Here is a 19435-nt window from a genome sequence, read left to right on the forward strand (position 1 = left end):
TGGTAGGAATGACTGAGAATGAGTTGGTAGGAAGGAGTTGGTAGGAGTTGGTAAGTTGGCATAATCACACATATCTGCCCCTCTTCCTACCACAGCGTCCACATTGTGTAAACTCCTCTAAGCCTAATTTCTTTCTGTGATTAATGTAAGTTTTTCTTCACTTCAAATTAGAGCAAATATTTAAGCTACAAAAAAAAGTTAAGGACACTTGTTTGACGTAAAAATGAACCGGAATATTTTGTACTTGTAAATATGAGCCATGGGATGAAGAGGACACATATACACAGGTTTAGAATGCATGAAATAGGGTATATCTATCTGCCTCAGTCGAATCTCTTTCGGTCCTGTCTGTGTCGGTTCGTCTATTAGCGTGTCTGGCTGGCTGTTTATCTATCAATTTATCTGCCTGTCTAATCGAGCTGTCTGTGATATTAGATAGCCGTGGTTGAAAAATGATGAAGGTAACAGTATGGGACACAAAACATGGGATGAGTCCACGCTGAGAGTCGAATAGTTTGCGTCACAGGCTAGAAACGCATTACTAACCGTCTCAGTTACAGGTAAAAAAATGCTTTGGACACCTTACTAACCTTCTATACAACCAACAGGGGTCTGAGGTGACGTATATCTACTCCTGCATCCTGCTGGCCGCGGTGCCCCTCATCTGTGCCGGGGCTGGGTACGCCACCGTCAAATTTCAAAACTCCCGCCGCCGCCATTTCAAAACCAAACAGGAGGAGAACAACAACGGCCGCAGCGTGGACAAGATGATGGTCAAGGAGTGGCTGCATCAGGTGAGAACACTTTGGCACTTTCTCATCCTTGTCTCACATTTTGCCTGTAAATTATCTCTCTAGTTTCCCCAGTGGTTGAGTATTGATACCGAAGAAGCTGCCGTTAGACACTGGTTCGTTTATCCGTCCACCTTTTGTAGGCTGGTAGGTAAAATGAGTACCCAGTTGACACTTAGGGGAGGCAAATGCTGTTACCTTGACGATGTAGTGGCCCTGTATTCCACCCATCACAGGCTCAGAGGCTTAAGTTACAGGTACGAACACCACGGCTAAGCATCTCATGGTAACGACCCTCACTTTTACCATTTGTCTGCATCACATTTGTTTTTCCTTCACACAATTATCTCGTTTTCTGTGTCACATAATATTCAATTTATTTTCCTATCTTTTTTTTTTTTTTTTTTCACTATTTATGCATCATTCGTATCAATTGTTCAGCTTTTATCCGTGTCATCTACCTATTTTTTTTTTTTTAGACTGATAAATGCACAGAATATCTCCTCGGTTGCGGTGTTTTTACGTCATGGATTTTGTGTGTGTGTGTGTGTGTGTGTGCGCGCGCGCGTTTACCTTACCTTGGAGACTACTACTAACACATCTGCTGTTAGTTCCGTCTCGTAACTTAACTTGTTGTGCAGGAAAGACAAGGAAACTTAGCTTAGTGTGCTGATTCTTCTTATGTCTCTCCTGTAGAAAAAAAAATATATTACGAAAGGAAAATGGCATCAGCTTTTATATTTTTGGTAAGAAAACGGTGTAAAAACCTTCCATGATTTTTTTCTTCCAGAGAGAACTGAGCTGAGAATATTGGCAGTACATTTTTCTGTTTAAATCTCTGTCTGTATCTTATAACCACACGCCGTAATTCCGCAATGGGTTGGCAGTAGCAGATCTCACCCCTGTTAAATGGGGTAGTCTTGAATGCAGTCAGTGTAAGACATGCGTACCAGCTTTTCATTCATATTTATTAGTCTTTTATATAACATTTAGGTCACGCATACTTATTTTTGTTTTCGCCTAGTTTCTGTATTCGCATAAGAAAGCAAATAATAATATCGTGTACTAAAAAAAAAAAAAAAAAAAAACAGTCCCGTCACATATTTTACGGAGGAAGCGAGAAGGGTAATACAAGAATTTAAAAATGCAAGACGGGACCTTGCCTCATGAGCAAGAAAGAAAAATCAATACAGTAAATGAAGTATGTGAAAATGTGAGTGCGTTTTAGTACTTGGGTAGTGTGATGAGTAAGGATGGAGGTTTGGAGGGTGAAGTGCTTGAAAGGGTACAGCAGGGAAGAAACGTTGCTGGTTCCCTGAAAGCAGTGATAAGAAACAGGGAAGTGAGCATGGAAGTGTAAAAGTTACTACATGACAGTATTGTGATACCAACTCTAACTTATGGAAGTGAAGCTTGGACGTTGTTGGAAGGGCACAAGTCAAGAGTGAGAGCAGTGGAAATGAGTTATTTAAGAGGAGCCTGTGGAGTCACATGGAGAGAGAGACTGACAAATGAGGATATAAAGGAGCATTGTGGTGTGGATGTGGATGTGATAGGAAGCGTTATGAGGAACACACTGAGGTGGTTTGGCCATGTGGAGAGGATGGAGAGTGAGAGACTGACGAGGAGAGTGTATGTGAGTGAGGTGGAGGGGGGGAGAGGAAGGGGGAGGCCAAGGATGAGATGGAGGAATGGAGTGGAGAGGTATATGAGAGAGGGAGGTGTGAGCTGGGAGCAGGGGAGTGAAATGGCGGGGGACAGTGTGACGTGGAGGCGATTTGTTTGTGGCAACCCCTTATGAGATTAAGGCTTCTGGCAATAGATAGAAATAAATAAAGTAAAAAAAATAAATGTGCCACACTTGACGACTCGTTATATTTATCTTCGTCCTTGCTTTTGTATTCAGATTACTGTATCACCTTTTTCATTGCTCAGACTTCACACCACTGAGCTCAATAGTATGGAAAGGCTATCTCTGCTGCGAGCATGTGATTTTGGCCGCCATATTGAAACACCTACATTCGTCGCTTATAATACAGAACCATGTTTAGATTGTGACTTTTTTTTTTTTTTCATCCTAGTTCAACGGATTATGTGGGGTATATTCAGCCACTGAGAATAAAACAACGCCATAGGTTGCTGCAATGCGGAACTTAACCTTTACGGCACTAAGGCAGAGAAAGGTAATGGCAGAAAGGGAAAGGATAGTGTGGTATTAACGCTGAAATGATAGTGATGTTGAAGCTATTTTACGTCGAAGTAATGGTATTGAAATGGTGTGGGAAGGCCTTAAACTATCCATACTATGAAACCGAATGTCCAAATTGATAAAGGCCGGAAGAAACATGGACATATCAGCAAGAGAGTGTGAACAGAGGAGAAGAGGACATGGAGAGAAAGACTGGAGATAAAGGGCCCCTTTTAGTGGCCTCATTCATGCAGGGATACTGGAGAAGAATCTTCCCGCCCCACCCCAGGGGGCAGTACCAAGATATATTTCTAACTTTTGAAATGTAACGCCATCTCCCTTCGATGAATTCCTGTGCCCATTTTTGTGTCCGTGAGCTGCACAGTGGACCATGGCACTATATTTTCCGGAATCATCAGCTGCTTACAAAAACCCACAGAGCAACATAGCACAAAAACGCGGGCATCAGGCGTGGTGTAACATGCGCACCGCTACACCAGCGCAGCCCTGACGGCGGCTACACAAATTACGCGGTGCTACCCATGATGAGAAGGCCTCTTCATACTATAGAGCTCAGTGCTTCATACTTATTCTGGCCACCTCATTCCCCACATTACCCCATTGCACTCAGCCTTATGTAAATATTATTTTCTCTTTTACTCACTCCTTGTTTATCTCACTTTTACCTTATTTAGTTTTTGACAAAAATAAATTTTAAATGTTCAACCACATGCATAAAAGTCGTTGCTTCCAGTTTGTGTTAAGTTTGCTTTTATACATTCTTGCCCTCATCATACCTGCAACAATCAAACACATCACAGTAAAACTACAGTGAATATTGCAACAAATTACGGAAAACAAAACTATCCGGAATAATAGTTAAATGTAGTGGGGACTTTATTTACTGTTGTAAAAACTGGTTAGGATTCTTTATAAATAAGACTCTGCATAAATATAGTCTCCCAGAGGTTTTTAAAAATAACCTTTTTGAATACCCACCTTGTGGAGCGATCCCGACACCACCACCCCAGAAGGAGGACATGGGGACTTAGCTCCCACCTCAAGAGGAGGCAATGGGGAGACACACTGGCATTCCACGCCACAGTGGCATATATCCTTCGTGACCTGACACCCCTCTTCCACGCAGCCGGACCACCAGGAAGTACTTTGATCGAGTGCGTTACCATCTGACGGAGAGAGCTCTTGCCAGAATCGGGGTGGTACTTGCCCTAGGAAAGTCCCAAGTAACCCCTCAGACGCAGGGTCCACTGGACTTGCCTTCACAAGTGGGAGAGCTGCAGCCAGTGCTCACAGTCCTACTGCACCCCAGGGGAGCAGCGGCGCACTAGTATCCACCGGCTCTACCATAAGAGGAGAGTCCACTGGATCTCCTCCTTCTGCCACCCACCTCCAGGAGCAGATGTCTCAGACCGCCGCCTCAATGACCTTTGTCTGTGCTCCCCAGGAGGGCAGTGGGCCCCGTTGTAGTATCCACCAGTTCTGCCACTGGGGGAGAGACCACCAGCCGTCCCCCAGCTGCACTTTCCCCCGACAGCAGGGGAGCAGCAGAGTCCACCAGACCTGCCACGGAAGACAGAAGACCTGCTGGGACTTCTCTTGTTGTCCCTGGGACAAATGGTCCCCCAGGAGCATCCCCCGGACCTGTCAGCACGAGAGAGTGTCCTCCAGATCTGCCTCGACCAATACCAGAGGAGGGAGCCTGGGCAGTGTCTCCCGGACCTGCCAGGCAGAAGGAGTGTCCTCCAAACCCCCTTCCTTCACCCAGGCGTGGAGTTTTCACAAGGATCATCAGGCCCTCCCGGCTGAGGAACAGGCCATCGGTCATTCCTTCTTTGTGACTCTGGAGGCTTCCTATGAGGGCACTGTCTCTGGCTCAGCCCACCCCTCGTGTGGCCGAGCAAGACGCCCCTCCCACCTTCCCTCCTCCACGGAGCGTGGAGACTCCTTCCCAACAGGGCCCCCTTCAGAGAGTACCTGGGACGGGACTGCCCTGAGGTCAGGTGTCCTATCGCTGCAGCCCAGCCTGACGCCTTCAGCAGCTGACGGACTCCCCCAGAGCGAGTGGCTGCAGTCAACCCCTGATGGCCTCCTTCTCCAGGCGAGACCGCAGCCCCAGGACAATGAAGGGCGGCTGGCGGCTGGCCCCAGGTCCAGACCAGCCCAGATCCGCCCACATGACTCCCACCTCAGCCAAGGGCAGGTGCTGCACCGAGTGCCTCCTAGCCCTGTTTGGCCCCAGCCCAGAGGGCCACCACACTCCCAGGGTCCCCACTAGGAAAGGGCTGCCCATCACACCGCCCTTCAGCTCAACCCGGACCCCTGACCACGCCGTACGAGACTTGTGCCAGGCACACACCCCGGATGGCCCTTCCCCCACACTGGGCCGCAACCCACGGTTACCTGTGCTGTAGCCCTGGGTGCGCCCCTCGCGCCCACTGATGACCGGCCTACACCGCGAGATACTTCTCCCCCTCCCCTTGACGATTCCCAGTGCTACAGACCCTGTGTGTGAACCCCTCCCCCTCGCCCTGAGTGTCGTGTCCTTGTGTGCCCTAGATTGTACGAAACCCCTGTGTGATTCCCCTGTGTGCATTTCCTTGTGTGAACCCTCCCCCCGTCTTTGTGTATGACCTGCCCCATACTTAATACCCACACCCCCCTGTGTAATGTCTCTGACCTCTCACATGTGTACCGTGACTCTTGTGCCATACGAGTGGCGACATAGTGTCCTAGTGCAGTGGAATATCCCCCTGAGATCCATATACAAAAGACCCATGTGATCTATCTGATCGAGAGTATATTCCAGTGTAGTAAACCACAACTGGGTTGTCGAGCGTATTGTTCCCTCTCTGTGCAATACACATCTGACTTGGCACTGTGTTCTATGTACAGTATTGTAATATATAGTGTCTTGTGTTATGTTGCGTTCATATCACATGTGTGTCTTGTGTTGCGATATACAGTGTCGTATGTTATATTGTGTTCATGCCACGTATGTGTATTGTATTGTGATATACAGTGTCGTATGTTATGTTGCGTTCATGCCACGTATGTATATTGTATTGTGATATATAGTGTCGTGTGTTATAATGTGCTCATGCCGCATATGTGTATTGTATTATGATATTTATAGTGTAACTATGTTTTATGTTATACTGTGTCATATAGTTACTTGTATTTTGTATAGGATTGTCCATTTACTAGTGTGTGTTTGTAAGGTAATATACGCGTAGATCAGGTTATCCCGTGTTTGAGCCCTATACCTTGTCTGCATACTCTAGCCCAGTCCAGAATAAAAGAACCTAAGGCCTTCACCGTATCCAACCCCAAGAAGTTAGGCGTAGAATACGCAGCATAACACTTATCTTACACCTACTGCACAAGTTTGGTACAAAGTCGGGCAAAAACTTGTTTGTAAAATGATGATTCAGCCTCATATTTACCCTTCACTCCGATTTTTTCCAGCAACTAGACTATTGTATCCAGCTTGAAGGAGTACATCAACGTGTGAAGGGATTAATGAAAGCTATACCAATGCCCTTCAGTTTGAAAAGTAATTTGGAGATAGTAAGAATAATCCAGAAAATGTGACCGGATCATTCCTACCTCTCAGTAATAATACAGTATTCGGAAAGGGGAAGAATCTTCGGAAGAGGTTAATGAAAGTTACGTCTAGCTCCTCTATTTCAAGAAATCTATCTCAATTTGAATGAAGTACAGTTAATAAAATAATAAGTCCTTAGACAGAAGAGGTAGTCATTTTTTTTTTTGTCCCACGATATTCCAACTATATTTCCACCAGAATTAAGGCATTTATTACAAGAAATGCAGTAAAATACGTATGTTCATAATTATTACAAAATTGTAGATTAGAATTGCAGAATTTATAGGTCTAATCCCACATAGCTTTTACCTGTACGGGATTTGAAATTGTAGCCTAACAGATTTGTGGGTTAAGCAATTTCACTTCGTTAAAGAAAATGCCACCACCACCACCACCACCACCACCACCATGCTCCCTGACTAGAAAACCTTGATAGGAAATGACCATGACAGAATCATATCCAGGATTGCCTTTGGCATTAAATAACTCCTCACCCTCTCACTTGTCCCTTTATTTCTCACGCATGTTCTCCTTTCTTACCACATATAGTGGTGTTCTAGATGACATAGGCTGTTTCAAAACACATAAATTTAGTCTGCATATTTCACTTGAACATTCTCATGTATGTATTTGCATCAGTTTAATTCAGCATAGCATGCATCAGTAATGTACAAGGAGGTGAAATATGCAGAATAAATAAGGTTAATTTGTTTTGAAATCACCAGAGTCAATTAGAACATAGCCCACAGTCTTCTCCCCATAGTACCCACTTTCCAAGACTCATCGACATGCTATCCATGAGCTTTCTTTTCCTGTCCTATTTCAGTGAATGGTTACCATCTGGCGCACACAGGCCTTTCTCCCATTCCAGAGTTCTCATAAATTTCACTGATGCTTTTGCTGTGGATCATCATTGTGCCTGCAGGTGTTATGAAGAAAGTTATATCCACAGCTTAGAAAGTTCTCTCTCTCACTGACCGGGTTACACTCCCCTACATGAATGTCAGAAGCAGGACGTGGTCATTAGGGATCCTTTTGACTTCCAGGTTAACTCACTCAGACTACTGCCATGAAGTACAGTGTATGGTATTCTGAAGACACCAGATGATTATTGTGTGCCACCAGAACAGTATTTGTTAACACTGTGTAATTACTAATTCTTCACTTAGTCTTATATAGATTACAGTATTATCTGTTAAGAAATTAGTAATTATAAACTCCCTGATCTGCTTTCCCTCAGTTTTATGCATTACTGTTTTCTCAGGAGACTGTACATTTGGTTCATCCTTACTTGCTCCAGATTTTTGTCCTTTTGCTGCATATTTCCTGTAACCCAATGGCAAGTTAAGACAGTACATGTACTATGGCTCTACATCCTCTCCGTAGGACTTAGTGATCTAGTATTACAGTGTATTTGCAGTAGTTATTACTATATTACTCAGAATTCAAGATGGAGATGGCATTTTTAGATCAAGGTAAAGTGAGATTAACTCTTTGATCCCCTTTTCCTCAGTCTCATTCTAGCACCTCTAAAGACATCGCTAACTGTTAATTCCTTATTCCTCAGAACTACAAGCGTATTGTCAAAGTCAAGTTCGGCCCCAATCAGGAGATCTCCACCGTGAACCGCAAGGGAGAGAAGATGCGGAAGGTGTCACTGCAGGGGGTGGATAACCTGGTGGTGGAGTTGACGCAGGACCAGCGCAGGAAGCCTATGGTCATGATCAGGCCACCCAAAGACCATGACTTAGTGCTGGAGTTTGATACAGAAGCTGCACGACGCAAGTTCATCAACAAGCTGGAACAGTTCATGCACTCCCAGAGAAAGGGAGTTGAGAAGGTTCACACATACAAGGAGCAGATGCTGGCCAATGCCGAGACCAAGGAGCGTCGTCAGAAGCGCCTTGAGCAGTTCTTTAGGGAAGCTTATGAACTTACATTTGGCTTAAAGCCTGGGGAGAAGCGCAAACTGGATGATGTAACCAGTGATGTGGTGATGGTTATGCGAACATCGCTCTCCAAGAAGGAATTTGCCGGTGCCTTGGGGATGAAACCAGATGACATCTTTGTACGGCGCATGTTCAACATTGTAGACAAAGACAGCGATGGTCGCATATCTTTCCAGGAGTTCCTGGACACAGTTGTATTATTTAGTAAGGGCACCACTGATGACAAGCTACGCATTATCTTTGACATGTGTGATAATGATCGCAATGGTGTCATTGATAAAGGGGAACTTTCCGAGATGCTACGCTCGCTGGTAGAGATTGCCAAGACCAACACTGTCAGCAATCAGGAGGTGAGTCAGCTTCAGGAATAGTTAAGATTTACCTTTATTTTACTTCTTGTAATCATACAGGTGGTTCTGGGATCAGTAAGACTGTTTTAACGAAATTCATATTATCAAACTGTTCCCTGGCCCAGTTTAAGATTAATCTCATGTCCTTTCTGACAGCTGATCACCTCCCTAACCACTTAACCACCATCTTTCTCCTAAAAATTGTTTGATAGCTAACCATACTGCAGGGAGTTTCATACTTTTGCAGCTTACTGAACATAGCTCAAACACAATATGAATACCAAAACTCAGCATCCTTTCCATAGAACTTCTTGACTTGCATCATATTCTAGAATACAATTCTATTACAGTAACTTGGCCCAGATTTTTTTTCATTTGTAGCTTATTTCACATACCTCTGTAGCAGAATAAGGCAATACTATGGTTTTACCTTCTTTTTGCACCACTTCTTCATGACTAGTACTGTATCCTGTTTTAATGTTAATCTCATGTTACACCATAGCATTCTAGATGTTTTTTTTTTTTTGCTAAGCGTATGTAGACAGAGTATTATGCTTGTTTGATAAACAACCAAATCATCACCAGGTGGAGGATCTCATTGATGGAATGTTCAGTTCATCTGGGATTGACCACAAGGAATCCTTGACCTACGATGACTTCAAACTGATGATGCGCGAATACAAAGGTGACTTCATTGCCATTGGCCTTGACTGCAAGGGTGCCAAACAGAACTTCCTGGATACTTCAACAAATGTGGCCAGGTCAGTGACATGCACAACACCTGCTTTGCCCACCCTGAAGCATGAACCCATACCTTTAACACTTTGACTGCTACAATTGCTCTTGACTGAATATAGTTGTCTGGTATTAGCTGGATTGAAATACCAGTACCCGGGCACAGCAAAAGGGTTGGTTTCCTGAGAAATTTATCTGTGTAGTACTATTCATGTTCTGATCATCAAATTGTCTTAGGTATAGTCCTGCTTTCTCCTTCAGAATTCTGGATAGTCTTTTGCCATTCACAACTGATGACCTTCAGTGCTGGGCAGGTGCGCAAACACTTGCGCAAAGCGCAGATGCGCACCCTTGCGCTCCAGTGATATCGTTTGTGCATTGTGCACCGCACGAGACCATGCACAATTTTGTGCTTACGCACATGAAAAGGCAGGTGCGCAAGCACAAACTTAGTTGCACTTGCACAACTAAATTTGCGCTTGCACACCTGCCTTGCGCACCTGCCCTGTGGATTGCGCACTGCGCAATCCAAGGGACACGTGGTCTTCCAGGGGACACGTGGTGGGAGCTTCCCGCATGGCTGGACAAGGGTGGGGGAGGCTCGGACGGGTTGCGAGGGTGGGTTGGTGCTTGGTGGGGGGAGACTGGAGGGAAGGGGGTAGTAGCATTAATATGCTTCAACAGATAATGTATTTTTAATATTTTTAAATTATTATTATTAGTAAATGATAATAATACATTATTTATTAAGATTAGCATATGCAATTCCTTACAAAAACCATTCAAACATATTATTTAAATCAAATATCCACACAGCCTAATAATTTATTAGGCTGTGGATATTTGATTTAAATACTCTGTTTTCATGATTATTTATTTTTTGTAACGAATTACATATGCTATTGTATATCTATATTGAATTATTAAATAAACTGTCTTGACAAGACAAGAGAGAGAGAGAGAGAGATGAAGAGCATTATTCTGAGAGAGAGAGAGAGAGAGAGAGAGAGAGAGAGAGAGAGAGAGAGAGAGAGAAGGAGAGGGAGAGAGAACAAATACCAACAGAGAGAGAGATAAAGAGCATTATTTTGAGAGAGAGAATAAATACGTTTCATGATTTTTTATTTTTTGTAACGAATTCTATCTATCTATCTATTGCCAGACGCCTCAATCCCGTTTGGGGTGGCCACAAACAAATCGCCTCCAAGTCGCCCTGTCCCTCGCCATTTCACTGCCCTGCTCCCAACTCACCCCCCCCCCCTCTCATATACCTCTCCACCCCATCCCTCCATCCCATCCTCGGCCTTCCCCTCCCTCTTCCCCCCTCCACCTCACTCACATACACTCTCTTCGTCAGTCTTTCACCCCCCATCCTCTCCACATGGCCAAACAACCTCAGTGTGTTCCTCATAAAGCTTCCTATCACATCCACATCAACACCACAACGCTCCTTTATATCCTCATTCGTCAGCCTGTCTCTCCATGTGACTCCACAGGCTCCTCTTAAATAACTCATTTCCACTGCTCTCACTCTTGACTTGTGTCCTTCCAACAACGTCCAAGCTTCACTTCCGTACGTTAGAGTTGGTATCACAATACTGTCATGTAGTAACTTTTTCACTTCCATGCTCACTTCCCTGTTTCTTATCACTGCTTTCAAAGAACCAGCAACCTTTCTTCCTTGTTGTACCCTTTCAAGCACTTCACCCTCCAAACCTCCATCCTTACTCATCACACTACCCAAGTACTTAAACGTACTAACATTTTCTAACGAATTACATATACTATTGTATATTTATATTGAATTATTAAATAAATTGTCTTGGCAAGACAATAGAGAGAGAGAGAGAGAGATAAAGAGCATTATTCTGAGAGAGAGAGAGAGAGAGAGAGAGAGAGAGAGAATAAATACGCGGGAATGGCAAAGGAGCGTCCCTTTGAGTGAGGAGATAAGGCGTAAACTTCGTCCCTCTTCTCTGTCTTATTCTCCATTCCTTCCCTCCTCTCTCTCTTATTTTCCATTCCCTCCCTCCTCTGTCGGAGAGAGAGAGAGAGAGAGAGAGAGAGAGAGAGAGAGAGAGTTGATGATACAGTAATAACGTGATCTTTGCCGATGCCTTGGTTAATAAAGGCTGTTTTTCCCGGATAATGACCTACTGTACCTCAGTCACTGCGGGTGGTGGGCAGGTTGCTAATTTAGTAAGTTATTTAATTGTACCAATATATATTTTACAGTAATTCCCACAAATATATGTAAATGATTTGTGCTGGCGCTTTGCGACATTGCACAAGCTAAATATTAGATTGCACACTTGCACAAATTACAAATAATAGAAAATAATAATAAAAAATAAAAGTAAGTAGGTATGCTGTTTTATTTGAATATCTCAGTATTTTTCGGTAATTCCCAAAAATATATGCAAATCGTTTGCGCTTGCGCTTTGCGACATTGCGCAAGCTAAATATTTGTCAGATTGCGCATTTGCGCTTGCGCAAGGTAGTGAACTGTGGATTGCGCTTTGCGCTTGCGCAAGGTCCTTCTTTGTTTGCGCTGCCCACCATTGATGACCTTATTAAGTCAGTTGATTTAACAGATAATTCTCATCATATAGTAAATATTGAACATTTCGCACACTAGGCTGTCACATTTTGAGAACTGGGGCATCTTTTAACTTTTTCCATCAGGCAATATTCCTTTTCTTAGTTTAAGAGTGGCTGAGTGGTTAGCATTGCTAACTGTGAAGCTACCAGCCAGTTAGTGCCAGAGTTCGAATCCTGGTGCAGGCGGCTGGCATCACTCGACTCAGGTGTCCATCCACCCTTTGGGGGTTGGTAGGTAAAATGAGTACCCAGGGTAATGCCTAGTGGAGGTAACTATGGTAACCTGAATGATGCAGTGGCCTTGTATTCTAGGATATTAGGTGAATAACCCTCCACAGGCTCAAAGGCCTACGTTACGGAGATGAGTACTCTACTATGGCTAAGCGCCTCATGGCGTAAGCCACCCACCATTACCCTTACCTTTAAGTGTGATGTTTCATATTCCTGGCTGAAATGTAATTCAGTCTATGGTTGCATGAACAATAGTTAACATTATTAGAGCAGTTCTTACTAGCTGGATGATACTAATAATTCATATGCAATATATGTGAATGCTGTCTCATTCAGGACTGGTGCAATGCTATTAGTAAAGGGGGGGGGGAGTGTTTTGATGATGTCACTTGAGTGTTACAGACGATCAGCGAAGTCTGTTTAAATAAATTCAAATAGTTAAATGGTTTCCTGTCCCAGATGGAATTGAACTTACATCTTTTTGGACAGCAGACAACTTCTCTAACCACTCAACCATCACCACCTCCCCATGTAATGTACATAGCCAATTTCTCACTAACTCGCATCTCCATTTTACAATGCTTTGCTGGTTGCTTGCCTTCCCAGTGCTTCAGTTTTAATCTGCTGTGCTTTAAATGTTAGGATAAAATACACAGGGGATCCTCATTGTGTGTAAGGGATGTAGGGTACTTTAAAAAATGCCATTGAAGTTACGAGTTCCCTGCGTGTCAACAAGTGGGTTGGTGGAGGGTTAGTGCCCCACCCCGTAAAACAACTAACTCAAAGACAAATGGCCACCTCTTACAGGATTATGGCGTCTGGCTACAGATAGATAGTATCCAACACATTCTATACTGTGATTCAGAAATTTTGTACCTGTGACGCAGAAATCAGGTTATGATGATGACTGATAAATTGCTAGAAGGCCTTATCATCATAAGAAAAATATGAAGAAAACAGGGATGAGTGAGGCTGGTCACTTTCATCATAAATATCAGGACCAACTTGCCTAGCCCCGGGCTCCTACGCTTCTCGTGAGGCAACGTAGGATTGGATGATGGATGGATGGGTGGATTGTCTCAGTTTTACATTCTTTTCTGATTCACATGACTTATTTTTGGTTTAACAATCTAATATCTCACATTCTCAGTATTAAGTAATTCGTGCATATAATTACCTTACCCATCCTAACAGCAATGTGGCCCTCATATTTCTCTGCTTCAGTACAGACATGAAATACAACATACAAACACACAGCTATGCCCTCACTGTACTGCAGCCAACACAACAACACACTCAGTTCATGCACCTCGCTCTCACACCTTAGCTAATCCTTTAACGTAGTCCCAGCAAAATGTCTCTGCAAGTGTTCAGCTGAAGTGGCTGGCCTCTTGCAGTCCACCAGGTTCACGTTCAGCTGATACTGGGGTCACAACAACAACAATCTAGCAACTGATAACTTTCCTTACCAGGCAGATACAGTATATCCCTGCCATGGAGACAATTTAGCGTGCTTGAGTGCTTTGCCATAGTTACTGCTATAGTTACCTGCTATACTCTGTCCACTCTAACTTGACCTGAAATTGGGATATCCCCCTCTTTAATGCTAAACTGTAACAAGATGTTAACACCAAAATATGATACAAGTCACAAAGAATTGTTATGAGAAGGATATAGAGCCATAGCTTTGTCTTACTTTGCCATTGAACTTTTTTTTTTCCAATGTGTCAGACTCTGGGCATAGGCTTCACAGCCTGCTTCCAAGGCCCAGTAGTCCTCCTGCATACCATACACCTCTACATGTCACCACTTGGGCGCTAGCACCCACTGTCCGTATATTAGCAGTATTTTTACATGTTGGCGGGTCTTCTGGTAGATCAGTAAAGTCGGACTTTTTGAAATTTCAATCCTTTAACTATTCCCTGCCCCAGCGGGGATTTGATCCTGGGTCCAGTAGGACTGCAAGCCACCTCTCTACCGATTGAGCCACCGCTTCTCCCAGGAAACAAACTGTAAAGAGGGGGAAAATCTTTACCCAAGTTAAAGTGGACAAATTGTATGGTCCTCTGGTGAGAACACATGCAGTCCAGTTTTTCTCCCTGGGTACTCCAGCATTTATACTGAAGTTCATGTGTGATGATAGCTACTCAGTTAGGACGATCATATGATGCATTCAGAAGCAGAGAGTAGAAGTTCACATTTGCCCATCTTAAGCAAAACTACACAATTTTTTTATATAACATTATTGCATACTTTAATTATTACTGAAAATATGCCACAGTGTCATCTGTCTTGCAGTATAGTTACAGGAACCACTTATGATAAAACAATTTAAAACAGGTGTTTGCAAACTCATTTTAAGACTGATTGTAATGGAAAATGAAAGCCAGCTAATTTAAGTCTACTGTACTGAACATTACCATAATATACAACAAATATGGTGTATCTTCAGAAGAATATGTGGAGAACAGCTGAAACTGCATGTATTATCTCATATTAAACAAGCTTGCTATAAATACCCCCTGTAACATACACCTTCAAGTGCCCCCGTCATGCCATGCAATGCTGCTAAACCGCTCTAACCCCCAACTAACCTGGTTGCCGATGCTACTACGACTAACACCTGATGCCTTGCTTAACCTGCCGCCACCATCCCCGGCCGCCCAACCACCACCACCACCACCACCGCCACTGCTGCTGCCACTCACTACAGCAAGAGGTATCTGCATGGAGTCCCACACGAAAACACTCACGGTAGACTTGTTTATCCATGCATGAGGGGAGGTACCCTACCTGTATGGCTGTTGTTTTTGTTGTGGAGCTGAGCTCATCAGAACTTTATTCATCGGAGTGCAGGCTAAAGTTTCTCTTCTGCAGTCCACCATATTTCTTTTGGGGGCTAGGGTGGGAGTTGAGGGATGTTTATGTAACTGGATAGCAGAGCCGCTAGGTGTTATTGGTGCCAGTGCATAGTGTCCCTCTACAGCATCAAGCACAAGCATGGATAAACCAGAAAACCAATCATATAGTGATCAAGCATTGTTCATTTTGCATACCTGTAAAGATTTCATTTGGATGTCAAGTTATTGCATTTTTTGTTTTAAGGGAAGCAAATTTTAATGCTGTGTTTCGTACATGATTAAGAATTGATCCTCCTAAAGCTTAAAGAAGTGAGGTTGGAAGGATGTTGAATGTAAGTGTGGTGGTTGATTAAGCACCATGGTTAAAAATCAAAGCACAGATGGATGAAAGTCTACTTACGTTGAACCTTTCCAGGCATGTCATTTTGTTCTTTGATTTTTTAAGTTCTGTCCTTGAAAGATGTATGGTGATGCATCTTTATTTTTTAATAAACCTGCAGCACATCCTACAACCAGGAAATATGTGATGTAAACTGAACACCATTGTCTGGCTTCAGTTATTAACCCGATCTCATTTTGTACCTAAACTTGAGGTGAAGTTGGGTCTACAGTACAAGCAAGAGAAAAGAAACTTTGTAAAGGAAGAACTAATCGGCAGCCTGCCCAGTGGAATGGGCCACACACTCATTGATTCACAATTCAAGCCCCTAAAGTCCTGAATTTAGCCCATGAGCATAACCATCGACATAAGCACTTTAGAAAAAAAAATCCCCAGGATGGCCTACTGAAATTAAATACAGTAGTTAGAAGTAACGTGAGATGGTTTGACCTTGTTAAGTGACTGGAGAATGTGAGAGAGAGAGAGACAAACAGACAGAGACAGACAGACGGAAGGAAGGAAGGAAGTGGAGGGAGACAAAGGATGGAATGGAGAGGTAGTGTACATGAGTGATGGTGGTGTGAGTTGAAGAGATGGCAGCTGAGGACAGTGTAACATGGAGGCAATTTATGCATGGCTACCTCATTTGGAAGTGAAGCACCTGGCAGTAGATAGATTTATGTGTGTATTATTCAGCCATGTCAGTTGGCATGCTGGTGGTAGTTCTCCCTCTACATTTTTTTCTTTTGTTTTCTGGACCCTGCTTCACCCATCCGTATATGAGAAAAAAATGATGATGATAACTGATATTCTTTTAGTTTTAGGTCCCACACCATTTTTCAGATAGAAAACAGGATTAGAATGATAACTGTTCATGTCCGTCAGTTTTTTTTCTCTCTGACCCTGCCCTAGCCCATCCTTGGGTGGGAGAAGGTGTCAGAATGAAGATGGTGATTATGATGATGTGTGTTGATGATGATGATTTTTATATACTGGCAGAATGACCAGCTTCCACATCTCTGAGATCAAAGAACGTAACCGTCACTGGATGCTCAAGAAGTATGACTCCATTGCCACCTTCCTGGAGGAGAACCGCCAGAATGTGTTTTACCTCTTTGTCTTCTATGTCATCACCATCGCACTCTTTGTTGAACGCTTCATTCGTGAGTATTTGTTGGGATGGTGGGAGAATATGCAATGTAGAGAAGTTGGGGAGGAGAAACCGGGAAGGACAGTGTTGTATTATAAACTTTCATATCTTGGATTTTAATCAGACTAGACTTCCATTTTCCAGCAGTTCTTCCATTTTCTGACGCTTCTTTAATCACAGCATTGTTCACCGAGTTATTTGGTCATAAGCGTTTGTGGAGGTGTTGTGAAAGTATGTGAGAGAGAAAAATGGTAGAGAGGGGAGAAAGATAGCACTGTATTAATTTTTTTCTCTTGGCCTTGGATTTTTATTATACTTGCCTTCCATTTCCTGCCATCTGTCCCTTTCTTCATTATAATATTTCATGCCTTCTCAGATCTCCTTTGAGGCTTATAGTTTTCATTATATGCATTTTTTCACAGTAGAGTGTACCTGTATTTAGGAATACTGCATTAGATTACTGTACTTCTGTTTTGCAAATACATATAAAAGATTTGTGCAAATGAACTGCCAGTGCAGCTTTTAAAGTGAAGTTTGGTAGGAGGAAATGATGTAATTGGGGCTTCCTATTCATCAGAGTAGTAATATTTGAGAAATCAGAGCTTTCTTTAAGATTTTTCTCTCCTCTTTGTTGAGGGCAGCTACATTAGGAGGATTTAATTTGTTTTGCCAGGTGTTTTTAGGTTGGCTTCCCGTCCTAAGAATGCCTAGGGTGCAGCTGGGTTCCCTTTCTAGACCGGAGCTTAGACACAGTATGAGAGGAACAGGGCATAAAAACACAGGGCAACAACCTTACATGTATGTTGACAAATTCTTTGCTATGGAACAGGAAGACAGTTTACACAATATGCTAAACAATATTAATACATAGGCTGGCAGGTGTGTTTCGAGTATCACACAGGATACTAGATAGACAGGAGTCTTAGTCTGGGTAAGGAGGCAATACACAACTTTCACTGTCCTTGCACGTGAGGCTTGTTCCTAGTGAGAAGGCAAAATATAGATTTTACTGTGTACGAGGTAGTTCAAGAATCTTTACTCTGACACTGACTCTGGTTCCTGTTTCACGATGGTTTTATATATATATATATATATATATATATATATATATATATATCCTCTCTTCCTATTTCTCCCATCTTTCCTGTCACTTCTTGTTGCTTTTCTTTCCCTTACAGGTGGCTTTACATCAAGTCAAATGGTTTCATGTAAGCCAAGAAACCATTTACAACGCTGGGTGGTAACCATATAACCAGACCATACGTGCTCCCTACGTGTCAACAAGTGGGTTGGTGGAGGCTTAGTGCCCCTCCCCGTAAAATAAATAATTCAAAGTCAAATGACCACCCCTTACGGGATTATGGCGTCTGGCGAGATAGATATATATATTTTGTCACTGATTTCTATTTCTTGGTTTACACAGGGTGGATGTATACTATTACAGAGTTATGATAATGACACTGAGTTTTGCCTCTTGTCTTGCACACAATGGATATGCACTGTCTCAAGTGTCTTTCCTCACTTCACTGGATTTCATTGTTCACTTACACTTCACAGTCTTTGCCTCTTCACTCACAGTCAGTGGGAGCCATGTATCACAGTCACAGTTATATATAATGTCACTGATTGGGCAATGGGGAAGGGGGAAGGCCTAGGGACCCACAGTCGTTGGCCTGGGATAGGTGGAGTCCCTTCAAGAGTCTCTTCGTCCCGCGGCCTCGGGGCTTCTCGCAGGGGCGTTGTCTCTCATCGAGGGTTTGGGCTGGGCATGGTGAAGGGCCCGTCACTGTAGGGGCTGGGAACTGGGGTCTGGTCCTTCAGACTTGAGCCAAATAGATTTGGAGGCGCTCCCTCAGGCGCCTGGTGGAGGGAGTCGCCTTTGTCTGGGAGGGGTGAGGTCTCACCCCGGGGTCTGGGGGACGCCCTCAGAGATCTGTCGGCTGCGGTCTCCTTCCCGTGGTGTCGCCATCAGGTTGGGGCCGCGGCGTCGCTCCTGGATGGAGTCCGTCTGGTGGGGACCCTCCTCGGGGCTGACTGGATGAAGAAAAGCCCCGGGGATAACACCGGGCCTCTCCACTAGTCCTCGGGGCAGAAATCCTCCTCCTGGGGGTTGCCTCAGTCTGGGTGGACACAGGAGTGGCCTGTGCTCCCGCCGGTAGGCAGGGCTGATTGCAGGTCGCCTTCACGCTGCGGAGTCACGGGGCAAAGGACTTTGGTGTTCCTCTCTGGCACGGCTACCGGCCATCCCTGGGTTCCCTTGGGCAACAAACTGAGGGCGGCTACAGACTGTCCCTTAGCTGTCAGTGCGGCTTCCGGCCATCACTGGGGCCCGACTCCCTGATGGGAACGCGGAAGAAGCGCGGCTACAGGCTGTCGCTTGCTTGTTGGCGCAGCAGCAGGCCGTTGCTGAAGTCCTGTTTGGAGGGCGACGTGTAGATGATGAGCTGCTCCAGGCCGTCTCCTGCCTACTGGCGTGGCTACAAGCCGTCGTCGGTGTCTGCCCTCCGAGACAACTGCAGAAGGAGAGGGGGCATACCTGCCTCTCCCCTTGTGCGGCTTCAGGCCGTCCCAGGTT

The 19435-nt window shown here is 44.1% G+C and overlaps 1 protein-coding gene across 1 annotated transcript in view; it reads left to right on the top strand.

Moving 5' to 3' along the window:
* The window catches only part of Duox (dual oxidase), a 160449-nt gene that overhangs the window by 129726 nt on the left and 11288 nt on the right, over window positions 1-19435 (top strand). The window contains exons 12-15 of the mRNA XM_080274509.1: window positions 609-794; window positions 8172-8903; window positions 9489-9664; window positions 16710-16873. Coding sequence (XP_080130635.1) covers window positions 609-794; window positions 8172-8903; window positions 9489-9664; window positions 16710-16873 — 1258 coding nt within the window. The remainder of the gene's footprint in view (window positions 1-608; window positions 795-8171; window positions 8904-9488; window positions 9665-16709; window positions 16874-19435) is intronic.

This window comes from Coenobita brevimanus, chromosome 57 (assembly GCF_032717465.1).
Source record: "Coenobita brevimanus isolate Jiangsu-jjx chromosome 57, ASM3271746v2, whole genome shotgun sequence".
Lineage (NCBI taxonomy): Eukaryota > Metazoa > Arthropoda > Malacostraca > Decapoda > Coenobitidae > Coenobita > Coenobita brevimanus.